The sequence below is a fragment of the Tamandua tetradactyla genome, chromosome 3 (genome assembly GCF_023851605.1).
Source record: "Tamandua tetradactyla isolate mTamTet1 chromosome 3, mTamTet1.pri, whole genome shotgun sequence".
Lineage (NCBI taxonomy): Eukaryota > Metazoa > Chordata > Mammalia > Pilosa > Myrmecophagidae > Tamandua > Tamandua tetradactyla.
The window spans coordinates 9,400,259-9,420,875 of record NC_135329.1 but is presented as its reverse complement, the minus strand read 5'-3'; the positions used below and the strand labels follow the sequence as shown (position 1 = coordinate 9,420,875).

Here is a 20,617-nt window from a genome sequence, read left to right as displayed (position 1 = left end):
AAGCTGATGGTTCCAACAAGTTAAGACTGAACTGTTCATCTATTCTCTCCTTTAAAAATAAAAACTTTTCTTTAGAGAACATATTGCCTTTGAATTCCCATTAAATACGATCTTTAGATGTGTTTTGGAGTTTTTCTTTTGTGTTGTTTTTAATCTAAACTGCCCTAGATACAGACTTTGTATTTTATTACATAACTGAGTTTGATGTCATTGGAAATTATGTGTGTCTGCCAGTCTTGATCTGTGTCTCATAGAAGTTTGAATTTTTGTTAGGATAAAAATTTACTTCCAGAAGCAAATGGTATTTTGGGAAGAAGGAAGATATTTTATTTTATTTTTTAACCTTTTATTTTCAGACTCAAATTACAGTAGTGGGGTCACACAGCCTCATATGTAACTCCATTTAGTAAGGGTTGATTGATGAGTTGATTGGTTGATTTTTGTCTAAAACCCCAGTATCACCAGTCTTTATGTATTTTCTCTCCTAGCAGTATGGGAAGGAAAACAGTCTGATGGGCAAGGTAGCCCCCAGAACTCAAACTCCAGCTTTTCTTCTACAGTTAAAGTGGAAAATCCTTTGCTTGGCTTGGGAAAGAAGTCATTCCAGAGATCTGATAGACTTCACACAAGTAAGTTGAGGTTTCAGTTATCATGTCATGATCTGTCAACTATATGTTTGAAAATCACTGACTCTTTGGCTTAGTTTTAAAGCATGATTTGAATTATATAGTAAAGATTTTTTTCTTGTTCTTCTTTTCTTTTTTACATATTTACTTTTGAGAAACCTGTGTTGAGTTTAGAAAATGTCTTTTTTTCCTTCTTTGTTGCTTCCTGTTCACCTTTGAGCTCTTGATTATCTACGTGTTCTCCCTTTCCTGCCCTTATCAAACTTTTATTTCAGAAAAATATTTGTTGTCAGTCATTTAATATATTATTTCCATTTCTGCCAACAGGTTGTTGTATGCAGCATTGTTTACATTTTAAGCCTCATTTTAAGTGTTTATAGAAAGGCTTACAGTGAAATATTACAAACTGAACCTTTTTTATGTCCCTCTCTGAAATCCCACTAAATTGAGATAATGAAATATAACAGATTAAATCCATAGTAGTCAAGAAAGCAAGGAAGTCTATGGATGGATGGGCATTGTCAACCTATTTTGAAAGATGGAAACTGCACAGACATTTTCGTAGAGCTGAGAATACCTACGGGGTAAGAGTCAAGTCAGTAAAGGCACAGTACACCAGTAAGGCTAAAGAATTGGAGATACCATTTATCACAGAAGAGAGGAGTGAACATAACGGTGGAAAAGAAGGACCTTTGTTGAAAGTTAATGAAAGGTATCTGATTCCTTATCCCAGGAAAGAAGAGATTTATTCTTAGGTAAAATTGAACCTTAGAGACTCCAAATTCAAAGAAACCACATGTAATGAGAACAGAAATTAAGGTACTATGCTAAAATCAGGATGCACAAGTGAAAATACAAAAAATGAGTAGTACTTGGGTTCCAGAGCTTTAGCAGTCAGACATATTTCTAACAGTACTTGCTTCCTCCTCCCCACTGTGGTTCAGCAGGAGATCGATTGCTCCCTAGAGAAATTGAATAGCCTCAGAAAGAGATACACAGGCAAATTATAGATTCTCAACAGATATAATCTTGGTCACGTGTCTGTGAAGCTCACTACACTATAAAACCCACTCATGTACCCAAAAGTGTCAGTCATCTCTAAAGTGCTTCTCTTCTAATTATGATTACTAAGGATCAACAGACATTTTAGGAAAGGCTTCATCATGAGAGAGAGAATCTGAACAAGGAAATGGAGACAATTCAGGGAGTAGAAGGAAATTTAAAACAAATAAATTTTAGAACTATAATATCTGCAGAAAGAAATGAACTGATATTAATGAATTCATATTAAATCAGTGAAGGAGCAGAATACTGTTTAAAAAAATCAGAAAATAAACAATGAAGGAATTTCAGGATACCGAATAATATGATAGCAGAAATAACACATTATAATAGAAATGCTGCAACATAGAGTTGAAGAAATGTCCCTAAAAACAGAATAGGAAAGAAAAGATTAGAAAATTGGAGGATAAGTCCAGGCTTTTCAATGTTGTAAATTATAGTAGTACCAGAAAATAAGAATAGAAATTAAAAAGGAGGTGATGATAAAATAAGAAAATTTCTGAAAGTCACAGGAGTCTAGTTTTACAGTATCTGATAGGTTTGAAGAAATGTGAATTGAAAAGTAACCTGCAAGAAGGCACATTCTTTTGAAATTTCAAACCATTCAGAATAAGGAGAATATTCCCAAAAACCTCCAAAGAGAAAAATGTTTCATAGACAAAGATTCATGTAAGAGATGGCAGGCATCTCAGCATCAATATAGAAGCTAAAGGGTAGTATAGCAATACTGATAAATTCAGAGTGAGATTTATTCTGTACTCATATGTTCTAAACCAAACCAAATTATTTAGTGTATGAAGAGAAGTAATATAGCTCTAGATATTGTATGTGTGTATATGTGTAAAAACTAGATTTGATTCTAGGTTGATTGTAAATTAATGTTTTTCTGGGAGGGAATTTATTAATATCTACCACATTTAAACTGAACATGCCCTTTTAATCAGTAGTTCCACTGGTAGGAATTTAAATATTAATTTAATAATGTGTTAAGCACAAGTTTTAGAACCCTAGAGATAAGGTTATGAACAGAACAAAGTTTCTTGCTTACAAACCCTATATTATATTTATTTCAGGTATAGTTACAACTTTAGTTTCTTCATTCAATTGTAATAGAAATATAGAGGTACAAAATGGAGAAATTATGGAAAGAGAATTTCTAACTTTCATATAAAACTAGGCAAAATTAACTATAAAAAAGAAAGCATAGCTGTAGTTTGGTGGTAAAATTATCTCCTACCATGCAGGAGACCTGGTTTGATTCCCAGCCTATGCACTTCCCAAAAACAAACAAGCAAACAAAAAGAAAGGAAAAAACAAACAAAAAATTCAACAAATGGTGCTGCAATAATAGAATGCTTATATGGAAAAAGAATGAAATGTGAATCCTGCCGTATAGCATACAAAAGAAAAAGAAAGCAAGCAAGCATAGCTGAAAAGCCAATCTTAGAAAGGAAGAACAAGGTTGGAAGACTTGGACTTCTCAATTTTAAAACTTAACTGCAAAACTACAGTGATATACGCATACCGAGCAATGAAATAGAAATGAGAGTCCAGGAAAAAATTTATACATCTATGGCCAATTGATATTCAACTAAAGTTCCAATCTGCTGAATGGGAAAAGAATGTTCTTTGCAACAAATTGTGCTGGGAAACTTTAATATCCATATGAAAGAGAATGAAGTTAGACCCATACTTCATATCATATTCAAAAGTTAACTCAAAATGGATCAGTGACTTAATTATAGGAGCTAAAATTATAAAACTTAGAAGAAAATGCAGGAATAAATCATCATGGCCTTGGATGATGGATTTTTAGATATGACTCCAAAAGTACAAGCAGCAAAAAAACATGTGCATCAAAGGACATTATCAAGAGTCTGAAAAGACTGTCTACAAAATGGGAAAAAAAAATTGCAAATTATATATCTCATAAAAGTTTAATATGCTGAATAATTAAGAACTCCTACAACTTAACAACAAAAAAGACAAGCAACCAAATTTAAAAATATGTGAAGTGTTTGAATAGACATTTCTTCAAAGAAGAGATACAGATGTCTAATAAGCACATGTAATGATGTGCAACATCTTTAAGGACATCTAAGTCAAAACTACGAAGAGATACGACTTAACACCCATTAGAATGGCTGTTAATAAAACAAACTAAAAACAAAAAGTGTTGTTGAGAATATAAAGACATTGGAATCCTCATGCATTGCTGGTGAGGATGTAAAATGGTGCAGCTGCTGTACAAAACACTTAAGCAATTCCTCACAAAGTTAAATCCAGAATTAACCTATTATTCAGCAATTATATTCCTTGGTAAATACTCCAAAGAATTTAAAACAGGAATTCAAAACACATTCTTGTAAATCAGTATTCACGGCAGCAGCCTTCACACTAGCCAGAAGGTGGAAACAACCCAAATGTCCTTCAGCAAATGAATGAATAAATAAATGGTGTTATATACATGCAACATAATATTATTGAACCTTTGAATAGGAAAGAATTTCTGATAAATGTGACATGAATGAACCTTGAAGATATTATACTAGGTAAAATAGCACAAAAGAATAAATATCATATGATTCCACTCATGAATTACCTAAAATAAGCAAATTCATACAAAGGAAAAGTAGATTAGAGGTTTCCTGGGGCTGGGGCTAGGAGACAATAGGGAGTTATTGCTTAAAAGATACAGTGTTTCACTTTGGAGTGATGACAAAGTTTTGGCAATGGATGGTAGCATTGGTTGTACAATGTTGTGAATCTTACTAATGCTAATCTTACACTTAATAGTTAAGATGGCAAATTTTATGATATATATATGTTACTGCAATAAAATTTTTAAGTAAAAAGGAGAGAAAAACATGCAAAATTAAGTGTAAATTCAGGAGAAACTATGCAGATTTGTCATTAGAGAGAGTGTGTCAGAGAAACAAAGAACAAGTAGTATGCTTTATTGGTTTGCTGTCTTTTAACAGGAGTAAAGCTACTCGAGAACCTAGAAGAGAGCTGAGTAACAAGAGTTAAAGGTCTCTCTCAATAAGTGCTCCAAACCTATACACTGCTTATATTCCAAAAATTGTCACCCTAGATTTAGGCAGTGGCATTATAGTGAGGAAATCATCATGGAAATGAGCAAGCAGTAATTAGAACTGAGCTATATAAACAGTTTAATTAGTAACAGCTTAGGAAGATCATCAGGGAAGAATTTGTGTGCTTTTAGACAAAGAGCAATATATCAAGGACAAAAAAAAAAAAGAACAGGAAGCACGGTTCTCAGGAAAACCAATCCTTTAGACTTTCATCTCAGAGGAGGAAGAGGCATGATTAATGCATACAGAACACTTACTGACAGTCACTACTCAAGTCGTTTGCAATTCATCAAGGTAAATTCTATCATTGTTCCCATTTTGTGGATGAGGAACTGGGGAAAGAGAGATGGAGTATGTCCCCAAGGATGCACACCTAGATGATGGCAGAGCTGGGATTTGAACCCAGGCAGTCTGTATTCAGAATTTAGGCTCAGCACCACACATTAGACAGCCCCTGAAAACTCAGTGATACCAAAATTAATCTCTCTGCTCTGTTCTGAAAGCCTAGAATATTGCTTCACCTTTCCTGAATGAGGGATTAGGAGATTCCTCAAGTGAGGACAATCCTTTTCAGATACCCCAGACTTCCTATTAGTATCCCCAGCTGGTGGATTTTAAGGTGGACATGAAAGGTCAGCTTCAGAAGGCATTTATAATGGGATGTACTCTGATCAGATGAATTGAACAGCAGCACCTTTAAGGGAAGACAGGCTTGGAATCAAGTACCATCTCTGCCACTTTCTGGCTATACCCCATTGGGTAAGTTCCTTTGCTTTGCTGAGCCTTTGTTTTACCATCTGTAAAATGAAGGTAATATTGACAGTAATGCTCAGGATTATAGTGATGATTGAAAGATGTAGTAGAAAGTACTTGAGAGACTTCTGGGAAGATGGCAGAATACGATAGGCTGAGTGCACCCCTACTCCAAGGAAGAGGTAGAGAAAGGACAGAAAAATTATTGGGACAGCGGTTCTAGGGTGTGAGTGACCTGAGGGGAGCTGGTACACCACCTAGGGAGGTCCTCAATAAAGAAGCTAGAAATTGAAATGCAAAGATCTGGGCAAGTGGGTTCCATCAGGACTGCAGTGGGGAAAAGACACTGCACCTAGGAAACCTTCTGCCACTGCAGCTACCTTGGGATATCAGCCTTCTCAGCTCCACAGCCAGGATCCCCCTAGGGGAACCTGGAAACCAGTAAACTAGCTTTCCCTCCTCGTAAAAACCATTCAGCTAGTACAAAGAGCTTACTGCCTCCCTTCCAAATAGAGGCCTGGAGCCCTCAGGAGTGCATGGGCAGGGAGGTGGGCAAGAGCAAGGAAACCAAGTTGTGCCCCCTAAACACCACACACCTATGTATACTACCCTACCCCAGGGCCCTGTCAATCACCCCACTCCCCAACCCCTGTGCCTCAGCCCCCTGCACTCCCCATACCCACAACCCACTCCCTACCACCTCCGTGCACCCACATACCTGCGCCATGCACACACATCACACCCCCTTGCATCTTGCCACCTCTAACCCCGTTCAACACGCATGTGCACACCTCAATTGATGGCGCTCCCCCTCGCACGCCCATAACCTGCCCCCCTCCACTCCCTTAAACCCCTCACCGCTCTGTGCTCTGTATACCCACACCCTGCCCTGACCCACATTCACCTTCTTCCCGTGCACGTGCATTTACATACACCAGTGCTCTACCACCCCACGTGCACAGATGCGCCCCACTCCCTTGAAACACCCACACCCATGTCCCGCCCTCCTTCCTGCCCACCTACACTGCCCCTGTGACCTGCCTCCTGCTGCACCCTGCCTCCACATCCCCAGCACCACACCCTTTGCCCGCAGCTCACCTCATCGCTGTACCCCCCTGCCATGCCCCACAACCGCGCACCCCACACCTCAGGCAAATTTGAAGCGGCAGAAGAAAGAATAAGCAAACTAGAAGACAGGCCAATTGGTTTCTGATGCACAAAAGGACAAATGGTAAAAAAAGATGGAAAAGTTTGAATTGGATCTCTGGGAAATGATGGACAACACAAAGTGCACAAATAGAATCATTGGTGTCCCAGAAGGAGAAGCGAAGAATAAAGGGCTAGAAAGATTAGTTGAGATAATTAGGAAAACTTCCCAAGCATTATAAGACATAATATGTAAATCAAAGAAGCCCAGCAAACTCCAAATAGAATAAATACAAATAGGCCTGTGTCTTAGTTTACAAGTTGCCAGAATGTGATATGCCAGAAACAGAGCTGCTTTTAAAAAAGGAAATTTATTAAATTGCAAGTTTACAATTCTAAAGCTGTTAAAATATCCAAATTAAAGCAGGGATATAGAAATGTCCAACATAAGGAATCCAGGAAAAGATAACCTTGGTTCAGAAGGCCGATGATATTCAGGGTTTCTTTCAACTGGAAAGGCACATAGCGAACATGGTGACATCTGCTAGTTTTCTCTCCAGGCTTCTTGTTTCATAAAGCTCTCCCACTCTTCTCCAAAGGTCTCTGACTGCATGAACTCTCGTGGTTCTTGTGGCTCTTGACTTTTAAAACTTTTTTCAGAAAATGTTTACTCTTTTAAAGGATTCCAATAAACTAATCAACACCTACCTGGACTGGGTGTGTCGCATCTCCATGGAGATAATCTGATTATGTTTCCAACCTTCAGTGCTGAAGAGTGATTAAAAGAAAGAGCTGCCTCCATAAGAGAGAGCAGGATTAAAACATGGCTTTTCTAGGGCACATAATCCTTTCAAACTGGCACACCCTACTACAACACACAAACTAATCAATTTGTCAAATGTTACAGAGAAGCAGACGCTCCTGAGTGTGACAAGAGAAAGACGATCTGTTGCATACAAGGGAAACCACATTAGACTGCATTCAGACTACCCAGTACACACCATGGAATTAAGAAGGTAGTGGTATATATTTAAGATCCTGAAAAGAGAAAGACTTCTAACCAAGAGTTCTGTATCCAGCCAAATTGTCCTTCAAAAGTGAGGGAGAGATTAACATTTTCAAATCTTAATCTTATTCACAAATAGACACAGGCTGAGAGAATTTGTCAGTAAGAGAGCAGCCCTACAAGAAATGAAAGGGAGTTTTGTCGGCTACAAAAAAAAAAAGAAACACAGAAGAGGTCTGGCAGAGGGCACAATTGAAGAATACTGGTAAAGGTAACTTAAAATATAAAAGGAGAAAGAGGAAGAAGAATATATATATGACAAATAAAAAACGAAAGGATGGTAGATTCAAGAAATGCCTTTTTGGTAATAACTTTGAATGTTAATGGGCCATTAACATTCAAGGATACAGACTGACAGAATGGATTAAGAAATATGATCAAGGTATAAGCTACTTACAAGAGATTCATCTTAGACCCAAGGATACAAATAGGTTGAAAGTGAAAGGATGGAAAAAGATGTTCCATGCAAGTTGTAACCAAAAGAAAGCAGTAGTAGCTATGTTCATATCAGACAAAATGAACTATAAATGTTAAGACATCATAAGGGACAAAGAAAGACACTATATACTAATAAAAGAGAAAATTCACCAAGAAGAAATAAGAATAATAAATGTTTATGCTCCTAATCAAGGAGCTCCAGAATACCTGAGACAAACTTTGGCAAAACTGAAGGGAGCAATGCATATTTCAATAATAATAGTGGGAAACTATGCACTACTCCCCTCAAAGGATACAACAACCAAACAGAGGATTACCAAGGAAATAGAGAACCTGAATGTTGTGATAAATGAATTAGCAGACATATATATATAGATCGTTATACTCCAAAACACCAGGTTATACATTCTTCTCTAGTGTTCATGAACCAGTATCCAGGATAGATCATATGCTAGGGCACAAAACAGGTCTTTATAAATGTAATAAGATTGAAATTATCCAAAGCACTTCCTTGGATGACAATGAAATGAAGCTGGAAATCAATAACCACCAATGAAGCAGAACTTTCACAGAGATTAAATAACGCATTCTTAAACAACCAGTAGGTCAAAGAAGAAATTGCTAGAAAAATTGGTAAATTTCTGGAGACAAATGAAAATGAGAATACAGAAGTTATGGTATGTTGCAAAGGCAGTACTGAGATGGAAATGTATTGCTCTAAAATCCTATTAAAAAAGAAGGAAGAGCAAAAGCCAAAGACTTAACTCCTCACGTGGAAGAACTAGATAAAGGACAGCAAGCTAGCCCCAAAAGCAAATGGAAGAAGAGAAGTAACAAAAATTAAAGGAGAACTAAAAGAATTGGAGAACAAAAAAACAATAGGAAGCACCAGTAAACCCAAAAGTTGGCTCTTTGAGAAAATCACTAAAATTGATGGAATCCTAGCTAGACTGACAAAGAGAAAAAGAGAGAGTGTGCAAATAAATTAAATCAGAAATGCGAAGATCGTTACCATGGACCCTGAAGAAAAAAAAAAAAATCATAGGATACTATGATGACTATACTCCAACAAACTATACAACTTAGTGGAATAAATAAATTCCTAAAACATGTGAACAAGCTACAGTGTCTCAAAAGAAATAGAAAATCTCAACAAACCAATCACAAGAGATTCAGTCAGTCATCACAAGTTCCTACAAAGAAAAGCCCAGGGCCAGATGACTTCACAGGGGAATTTTATCAAACATTCTAAAAAGAACCAACACTAATCCTGCCTAAACTCTTGCAAAAAATTGAGGAAAAAGGAACATTACCTGACTAATTTTATGAAATTAACATTGCTCTAATACCAAACTGGGTAAAGATGTTATACGAAAGGAAATTTATAGGCCAGTCTCCCTAATGAATATAGATGGAAAAATACTCAACAAATTACTAGCAAATTGAATCCAATAATCGCATTACAAGAATAAACACCACAATCAAGTAGGGTGTATAGAAGGAATGCTAGGGTGGTTCAACCCAAGAAAATCAACCAGTGTTATATAGCACATTAACAAATCAAAACGGGAAAATCATGTGATCGTCTCAGTTGATGCTGAAAAAAGCATTAGAAAAAATTCAGCATCCTTTTGTGAAAAAAAAACACTTTGAAAGATAGGAATCTGAAGGAAGCTTCCTTAATATAATACAGGGCATATGTGAAAAACCAATATCCACTATCATACTCAACAGTGAGAGACTAAAAGTCTTCCCCCTAAGATCAGGAACGAGACAAGAATGCTCTCACCACTATTATTCAACATTATACTAGAAGTTCTAGACAGAGCAATCAGGCAAGAAAAAGAAATAAATGGCATCCAAATCAAGAAGGAAGAAGTAAAACTTTAATTATTTGCAGATGGCATTTATTATACTTGGAAAATCCTGAGAAATATATGACAAAGCTTCTTGAGCTAATAAATTGAGCAGTGTGGCGAGTTACAAAATTAATGTGGAAAAATCAGTAGTGTTTCTGTACGCAAGCAATAATCTGAGGAGATAATTAAGGAAAAAATTCTTTTCAAAATAGCAACTGAAAGGATGGATGGGTGGTACAGTGGTATAATGCTCGCCTTCCATGCAGGAGACCTGGGTTTGATTCCCAGACCATGCACACACCCGCCCCTTCCAAAAAAAGAAGCAGAGCAACTAAAAGAATCAGGTATCTAGTAATAAATTTAACCAAGGTTGTAGAGGACCTGTACACAGAAAACTGCATAACATTGCCAAAAGAAATCAAAGATAAATAGGTGGAAAGACATTCCTTGCCCATGGATAAAAAGGTTAAATATATTTAAGATATCATTTGTACACAAATTGACCTACAGATTCAACACAATACCAATAAAAATCCCAACAACCTACTTTGAAAACTTGGAAAAGCTCTTTATCATATTCATTTGGGAAAGAAACAGACATCATATAGGTAAAAATATCCTTAAAAAGAAATGAGAGGGGAGAGGCGGGGCCAAGATGGCGGCTTAGTAAGATACGCGCGTCTTGGTTCCTCCTCCAGAGCAACTACTAGGTGAACTGAAACAGTGCAGAACAGCTCCCGGGGCCACGGCAGGGAATGGACACACAGCATACCCCAGTCTGGACTGGCTAGACTGACTGCGAGACTCTGCTGCGGTGAGATCCCCGAGTGGCGCACGATTCCCCGAGCAGCGGCAGCAGACGGCTGGAGCACCTCCCTCCCTCCTTCCCGGGCCGGCTGAGAGTCTCAGAGAGGCAAGTTTCCCAAGCCGCGGCGGCCGGTGCCCCTCTTTTGCGGGCGGCTTCCTGGAACGGCTACGAGTCTCGGATCAGAGGGCTACCCAAGCCGCGGTGGCCGGCAACCGGTGCCCCTCCCCTGTGGGCGGCTTCCTGGTCCGGTGGCGAGGTCCCCAGGCCGCGGCGGCCGGCGACCGGCACCCCTCCAGGAGGAGGGAATTTCCGACAGTGGCAGGGACTGGGTCCAACCAAACACCAATAGGGGCATTAATAATAGGAGCCACAGGGTCGCCTCAAGCCGCGGCGGCTGACGCCCCCACCACGCACGGCCCCCCGGTCAAACTGAGAGAATTGGATCGGAAATCCCCAGGCCGCGGAGAACGGTGACCGTGGGGATCCCTACCAAACACGTGAGACAAAGGTGTGCCTCGAGCGCCACCTACTGGGCAGGATAAGAAAAACAGAACCCAGAGATTTCACAGAAAAATCTTACAACCTGTTGGGTCCAACACCCAGGGAAATCTGACTAAATGCCCAGACGCCAGCAGAAGATAACGGTCCACGCTCAGAAGATTGAGAATATGGCCCAGTCAAAGGAACAAACCAATAGTTCAAATGAGATACAGGAGCTGAGACAACTAATGCTGAATATACGAACAGAAATGGAAAACCTCTTCAAAAACGAAATCGATAAATTGAGGGAGGACATGAAGAAGACATGGGCTGAACAAAAAGAAGAAATAGAAAAACTGAAAAAACAAATCACAGAACTTATGGAAGTGAAGGATAAAGTAGAAAAGATGGAAAAAACAATGGATACCTACAATGATAGATTTAAAGAGACAGAAGATAGAATTAGTGATTTGGAGGATGGAACATCTGAATTCCAAAAAGAAACAGAAACTATCGGGAAAAGAATGGAAAAATTTGAACAGGGTATCAGGGAACTCAAGGACAATATGAACCGCACAAATATACGTGTTGTGGGTGTCCCAGAAGGAGAAGAGAAGGGAAAAGGAGGAGAAAAACTAATGGAAGAAATTGTCACTGAAAACTTCCGAACTCTTATGAAAGACCTAAAATTACAGATCCAAGAAGTGCAGCGCACCCCAAAGAGATTAGACCCAAATAGGCGTTCCCCAAGACACTTACTAGTTAGAATGTCAAGAGAGGATCTTGAAAGCAGCAAGAGAAAAACAATCCATCACATACAAGGGAAACCCAATAAGACTATGTGTAGATTTCTCAGCAGAAACCATGGAGGCTAGAAGACAGTGGGATGATATATTTAATTTACTAAAAGAGAAAAACTGCCAACCAAGACTTCTATATCCAGCAAAATTGTCCTTCAAAAATGAGGGAGAAATTAAAACATTCTCAGACAAAAAGTCACTGAGAGAATTTGTGACCAAGAGACCAGCTCTGCAAGAAATACTAAAGGGAGCACTAGAGTCAGATACCAAAAGACAGAAGAGAGAGTTATGGAGAAGAGTATAGAAAGAAGGAAAATCAGATATGATATATATAATACAAAAGGCAAAATGGTAGAGGAAAATATTATCCAAACAGTAATAACACTAAATGTTAATGGACTGAATTCCCCAATCAAAAGACATAGATTGGCAGAATGGATTAAAAAACAGGATCCTTCTATATGCTGTCTACAGGAAACACATCTTAGACCCAAAGTAAACATAGGTTGAAAGTGAAAGGTTGGGAAAAGATATTTCATGCAAATAACAACCAGAAAAGAGCAGGAGTGGCTATACTAATATCCAACAAATTAGACTTCAAATGTAAAACAGTTAAAAGAGACAAAGAAGGACACTATATACTAATAAAAGGAACAATTAAACAAGAAGACATAACAATCATAAATATTTATGCACCGAGCCAGAATGCCCCCAAATAGGTGAGGAATACACTGCAAACACTGAAAAGGGAGATAGACACATCTACCATAATAGTTGGAGACTTCAATTCACCACTCTCATCAATGGACAGAACATCTAGACAGAGGATCAATAAAGAAATAGAGAATCTGAATATTACTATAAATGAGCTAGACTTAACAGACATTTATAGGACATTACATCCCACAACAGCAGGATACACCTTTTTCTCAAGTGCTCATGGATCATTCTCAAAGATAGACCATATGCTGGGTCAGAAAGCAAGTCTTAACAAATTTAAAAAGATTGAAATCATACACAACACTTTCTCGGATCATAAAGGAATGAAATTGGAAATCAATAATAGGCCGAGTGCCAGAAAATTCACAAATACGTGGAGGCTCAACAACACACTCCTAAACAACGACTGGGTCAAAGAAGAAATTGCAAGGGAAATTAGCAAATACCTCGAGGCGAATGAAAATGAAAACACAACGTATCAAAACTTATGGGACGCAGCAAAGGCAGTGCCCTAAATGCCTATATCAGAAAAGAAGAAAAGGCAAAAATGCAGGAATTAACTGTCCACTTGGAAGAACTGGAGAAAGAACAGCAAACTAATCCCAAAGCAAGCAAAAGGAAAGAAATAACAAAGATTAGAGCAGAAATAAATGAAATTGAAAACATGAAAACAATAGAGAAAATCAATAAGACCAGAAGTTGGTTCTATGAGAAAATCAATAAGATTGATGGGCCCTTAGCAAGATTGACAAAAAGAAGAAGAGAGAGGATGCAAATAAATAAGATCAGAAATGGAAGAGGAGACATAACTACTGACCTCACAGAAATAAAGGAGGTAATAACAGGATACTATGAACAACTTTACGCTAATAAATACAACAATTTAGAGGAAATGGACGGGTTCCTGGAAAGACATGAACAACCAACTTTGACTCAAGAAGACATAGATGACCTCAACAAACCAATCACAAGTAAAGAAATTGAATTAGTCATTCAAAAGCTTCCTAAAAAGAAAAGTCCAGGACCAGATGGCTTCACATGTGAATTCTATCAAATATTCCAGAAAGAATTAGTACCAACTCTCCTCAAACTCTTCAAAAAAATCGAAGTGGAGGGAAAACTACCTAATTCATTCTATGAAGCCAACATCATCCTCATCCCAAAACCAGACAAAGATATTACAAAAAAAGAAAACTACAGACCAATCTCTCTAATGAATATAGATGCAAAAATCCTCAACAAAATTCTAGCAAATCGTATCCAACAACACATTGAAAGAATTACACTTCATGACCAAGTAGGATTCATCCCAGGTATGCAAGGATGGTTCAACATAAGAAAATCAATTAATGTAATACACCACATCAACAAATCAAAGCAGAAAAATCGCATGATCATCTCAATTGATGCAGAGAAGGCATTTGACAAGATTCAACATCCTTTCCTGTTGAAAACACTTCAAAAGATAGGAATACAAGGGAACTTCCTTAAAATGATAGAGGGAATATATGAAAAACCCACAGCTAATATCATCCTCAATGGGGAAAAATTGAAAACTTTCCCCCTAAGATCAGGAACAAGAAAAGGATGTCCATTATCACCACTATTATTCAACATCGTGTTGGAGGTTCTAGCCAGAGCAATTAGACAAGAAAAAGAAATACAAGGCATCAAAATTGGACAGGAAGAAGTAAAACTATCACTGTTTGCAGACGATATGATACTATACGTCGAAAACCCGGAAAAATCCACAACAAAACTACTAGAGCTAATAAATGAGTACAGCAAAGTAGCAGGTTACAAGATCAACATTCAAAAATCTGTAGCATTTCTATACACTAGTAATGAACAAGCTGAGGGGAAAATCAAGAAAGGAATCCCATTTACAATTGCAACTAAAAGAATGAAATACCTAGGAATAAATTTAACTAAAGAGACAAAAAACCTATATAAAGAAAACTACAATAAACTGTTAAAAGAAATCACAGAAGACCTAAATAGATGGAAGGGCCTACCGTGTTCATGGATTGGAAGACTAAATATAGTTAAGATGTCAATCCTACCTAAATTGATTTACAGATTCAATGCAATACCAATCAAAACCCCAACAACTTATTTTTCAGAAATAGAAAAACCAATAAGCAAATTTATCTGGAAGGGCAGGGTGCCCCGAATTGCTAAAAGTATCTTGAGGAAAAAAAACGAAGCTGGAGGTCTTGCGCTGCCTGACTTTAAGGCATATTATGAAGCCACAGTGGTCAAAACAGCATGGTATTGGCATAAAGATAGATATATCGACCTATGGAATCGAATAGAGTGCTCAGATATAGACCCTCTCATCTATGGACATTTGATCTTTGATAAGGCAGTCAAGCCAACTCACCTGGGACAGAACAGTCTCTTCAATAAATGGTGCCTAGAGAACTGGATATCCATATGCAAAAGAATGAAAGAGGACCCATATCTCACACCCTATACAAAAGTTAACTCAAAATGGATCAAAGATCTAAACATTAGGTCTAAGACCATAAAACAGTTAGAGGAAAATGTAGGGAGATATCTTATGAATCTTACAATTGGAGGCGGTTTTATGGACCTTAAACCTAAAGCAAGAGCACTGAAGAAGGAAATAAATAAATGGGAGCTCCTCAAAATTAAACACTTTTGTGCATCAAACAACTTCATCAAGAAAGTAGAAAGACAGCCTACATAATGGGAGACAATATTTGGAAATGACATATCAGATAAAGGTCTAGTATCCAGAATTTATAAAGAAATTGTTCAACTCAACAACAAAAAGACAGCCAACCCAATTACAAAATGGGAAAAAGACTTGAACAGACACCTCTCAGAAGAGGAAATACAAATGGCCAAAAGGCACATGAAGAGATGCTCAATGTCCCTGGCCATTAGAGAAATGCAAATCAAAACCACAATGAGATATCATCTCACACCCACCAGAATGGCCATTATCAACAAAACAGAAAATGACAAGTGCTGGAGAGGATGCGGTGAAAGAGGCACACTTATCCACTGTTGGTGGAAATGTCAAATGGTGCAACCACTGTGGAAGGCAGTTTGGCGGTTCCTCAAAAAGCTGAATATAGAATTGCCATACGACCCAGCAATACCATTGCTGGCAATCTACTCAAAGGAATTAAGGGCAAGAACTCAAACGGACATTTGCACACCAATGTTTATAGCAGCGTTATTTACAATTGCAAAGAGATGGAAACAGCCAAAATGTCCATCAACAGACGAGTGGCTAAACAAACTGGTATATACATACAATGGAATATTATGCAGCTTTAAGACAGAATAAACTTATGAAGCATGTAATAACATGGATGGACCTAGAGAACATTATGCTGAGTGAGTCTAACCAAAAACTAAAGGACAAATACAGTATGGTCCCAATGATGTGAATCGACATTCGAGAATAAACTTGAAATATGTCATTGGTAACAGAGTCCAGCAGGAGTTAGAAACAGGGTAAGATAATGGGTAATTGGAGCTGAAGGGATACAGACTGTGCAACAGGACTAGATACAAAAACTCAAAAATGGACAGCACAATACTACCTAATTGTAAAGTAATCATGTTAAAACACTGAATGAAGCTGCATCTGAGCTATAGGTTTTTTTTTTTTTTTTTACTATTATTACTTTTATTTTTTTCTCTATATTAACATTCTATATCTTTTTGGGTTGTGTTGCTAGTTCTTCTAAACCGATGCAAATGTACTAAGAAACGATGATCATGCATCTATGTGATGATGTTAAGAATTACTGATTGCATATGTAGAATGGTATGATTTCTAAATGTTGAGTTAATTTTTTTTCTGTTAATTAATAAAAAAAAGAGAAAAAATAGGCAAAGTACTTCAATAAAAAAAAAAAAAAAAAAAAAGAAGTGAGAGGACTAACACGTCCTGATTTTAAAGCTTTTATAAATCCATAGTGGTCAAAACAGCCTGGTACTGGCACAAAGAAATATCGACCAGTGGAATTAAATCGAGGGTGTGGAACTAGGCCACCAAATCTGTGGTCAGCTCATGTTTGACAAAGTCCCCAAATCCACTGAACCTGAGGCAGAATAGTCTTTTCAATAAATGGGCATGGGAGAAGTGGTTATTAGCCAAAAGAATGAAATAGGACCCTTACCTTAAACACTATACAAAAATTTACTCACAGTGGATCCAAGACCTAAATATAAGAGTCAGTACTATAAAATTCCTAAAAGAAAATATAGAAAAGCATCTTCAAGACCCAGTAATAGGAGGTAGCTTCGTAAACTTTACACCCAAAGCACAAGCAGTGAAAGAAAAAATAAATAAATGGAAACTCCTCAAAATCATATGCATCTGTGCCTTAGAAGACTTTGTCACGACTCAATGGGAGAAAGTATTTGGAAATCACGTTATCAGATATAGGTTTGATATCCTGTATACATAAAGAGATCATACAACTCAACAACAAAAGGAGAAACAACCCAGTTATAATATGGGCTAAACAGGCTGCTTTGCATGGTGGCTGCACCATTTCCCATTCCCACAGGCAGTGAGTATGCTATTTCTCCACATCTTCTTGGACACTTGTTACTTTCTGTTTTGTTGATAGTAGCTGGTCTTGTGGTTGTGAAGTGGTATCTCATGGTTTTGATTTCTCTAATAGCTTGTGATATTGAACCTCTTTTCATGTTCTTTTTGGCCATTTGTATATCTTGTTTGTAGAAATTTACATTCACATTTTTTGTCCATTTTTAAAATTCATTACTTGTTGTTGAGTTCTAAAATTTCTTTGTGTACTCTAGATATTAAACTCTTTTCACATAAGAAAAAAAAGATGGGCTATAGATACGAATAGACAGTTTTCTGAAGAGCAACTACAGATGGCTGAAAAAGCACACGAAGAGATGCTCATTTTCATTAGTTATAAGGGAATTGCAGTTCAAGATTACAGTGAGAAACCACCTCACACCTATAAGAATGGCTGTTATTAAACAAACAGGAAGGTACAAATGTTGGACAGGATATGGAGAAATTGTTACACTTATGCACTGCTGGTAGGGATGTGTAATGGTACAGCTGCTACGGAAAACAGTCTTAGTGGTTCCTTAGAAAATATCGAGTTGCTGTATGACCTGGCAATACAACTACTTGATATATACCCAGAAGAGCTGAAAGCAGTGACACAAACAGACATTTGCACACTGATGTCCATAGCAGCATTATTCACAGTTGCCAAAAGATGGAAACAATCCAAGTGCACATCAATAGACGAGTGGATAAACAAAATGTGGTATATGCATATGATGGAATATTATGCAACAGTAAGACAAATCGACATCTGAAGCATATGATGATGTGGATGAACCTTGAGGACATAATGCTGAGTCAAATAAGCCTGACACAAAAGGATAGATAACTGTACAATTTTTCTTTTTTGATCTTGGTAAAGGTAAACTCAGAATTATAACATAGAATATAGGATACCTAGAGATACACAGAAACTAGAAATGTGTGAACAGTTAGCTAATGACGCTGAACTTGAATGGATAGAAGTGAAGGCAGTTCACTAGTGGGTCTTTAAGCAATATTGTCATATTGAAGGTAAACATGATTGAAAAGGTTTGTATAGAGTCATATTTCCCACCGATTAACACTACAAATATAAGTAAGTTCTGGCATGAACTACTTCAAAGGCATGACTCTTACAAAGAGTAAAATAATAGGGGGTAGAAGGGGAAAACTAGTATTGCCTGCTATGGTCTGTGTTTTACAGGAAGACATCAACAGTACCACATTAATATCAGGGGTAAATAACTGGGAGCGGGGGCAGGACAAGAATTAAAGTAAGGTTTGGATTTTCTGTTTGGTGAGGGTATTTATCAGTTATTTTCCTCTTGGGAGCAATGGAAATTGTGTGAAATTGAGTTAATGATTGTACAGTTAAGTGAAAATAATGTAGAACATGGATTGTTTAGACATTATACATGATGCTCAATGGATGGAGGTGACTGAAGGATACATTGAGAAGTAGAATGGCGAACTGTGGTGTATACATACGGTTATATATTGTGCTGCTACAGAAAGGAATGAAGTCATGAGGCATGTAATGAGGTGAATGAACCCAGGGGACATTATGTGATGCAAAATAAGCCAGAAGAACAACTATTATATGGTCTCTTTTAGAAACTACTTATAATCAAATAGGAGCCTCGATTGTAAGCTCTTATGGCAGTCACATTTACTTGGAGCTGTAATTGTTATTTCTAGATTTTGAGATATATAACCTGGAATTTACCTGGAACTTTGGGTACCTGTGTGATAACTGAGGCTCAGAATAGGAGTTCTGTAGTTCTAAAGGTCAGCATTGCCACATAAAACAACTGTTAAAGAAACTGAAAAAAAAGATCAGGCTTCAATTAAAGGTAAGAATGAAGCAGATTGAGTCGGGACTAAGGTCAATCAGAATACAGGAGTAAGGAGGTCATTGTATTTTAGCACTTCACCTTCTGTATGAAACCGAAGGAAGATAGTTTATTTTGTCCAAAAACTAAATTTTCTGTAGCACATAACCTGACTTAACTGTCTAACTTAATGATGTGAACAATCCAAACAGATAGAGCCCAGAGAGGGAATGAGGACTTGTAATTCTGTAAACATTAGTTTAATGTAATGCCTGATTACATCCCAGAGTATGTTGAACAGATAATCAAAATGTATTGACAAAGTCCCTTGAGGGGTGAGAGAAAAAATAATGAAACTATTAATATTTACCACCAGGGAAACCCCTGATAATGTCTCAGACATTAGTGACTCTCAAGTCTTGATCTTGAGGCTTGCTCTGCTGAAGCTTATTTATGTAGCGGAGAAGCTTAGCCTACCGATGGTTATGTCTTAGAGTTACTTCCAGAGGACTTCTTTTGCTGCTTTGATGTGGCCTCTCTCTCTCTAAGCCCAACTCTGCAAGAAAATTCATATCATCCCCATTACATGGTTATGACATCCAGGGGTGAAGCAACATGGAATATGACTCCCGTGAATGAGCCTGGCCCTCGCACCATGGGATTGACAGTGCCTTCCTGATCAAAAGGGGGAAAAGAAATGTAACAAAATAAGGTATCAATTAACTGAGAGTTCAAATAGAATTGAGAGGCTTATCTGTAGGTTATTCTTAGGCAAACTTCGGATACTGCTGTTTAGCATGGTTTTCCCAAACCCTAACTAAAACCATTCCTGTCAACCTTAAAGAATATCTAGGGCTTTATCTGAGATTCTGCAAAAGTTTTATGCAGTATGATTACTTTCCAGGGACTTACCACCTCCAGATGGGTTTCTAGGCCAGATAACTCCTGAAACCCAGAAGGGCCAGTCTCCAAGAACATCAACTAATTTGATCCACCTATCCCATTTTATTGACAGCCCTTTCCAACATGAAAAGTTAAAGTGGGCATAGCCTTAATCTCCCTAAAGATTGGGAAAATGATCAAAGAAGAAGGAGGAGTTACAACAGAGAAGATAGGATTTAATAAATTAGTATGACTACTGAATTATTATATTAATATATTTTTTGATTTCCAATATCTTGTAGCATTTAGAAGGAAGGAACTAAAACTGGAATAGTAACCCATACCAAACTCTGAAATCTGTTCTGTAACTACTTGTTACACTGTAGTTGTAACTTTTTGTATATATGCTGTATTTCACAATTTAAAAATGTTGAAAGCAATGAAAAGTACTTGAGATAGTGCAAGACACTC

The 20,617-nt window shown here is 37.5% G+C and overlaps 1 protein-coding gene across 4 annotated transcripts in view; it reads left to right on the top strand.

Annotated features, from left to right (window-relative positions):
• Nucleotides 1-20,617, top strand: part of ASXL2 (ASXL transcriptional regulator 2) — a 235,476-nt gene that overhangs the window by 175,305 nt on the left and 39,554 nt on the right. For 3 of the 4 annotated variants that reach the window (XM_077152314.1, XM_077152316.1, XM_077152317.1), the window contains one exon: nt 489-629. In XM_077152314.1, coding sequence (XP_077008429.1) covers nt 489-629 — 141 coding nt within the window. The remainder of the gene's footprint in view (nt 1-488; nt 630-20,617) is intronic. The other variant, XM_077152315.1, reaches the window with a different exon arrangement.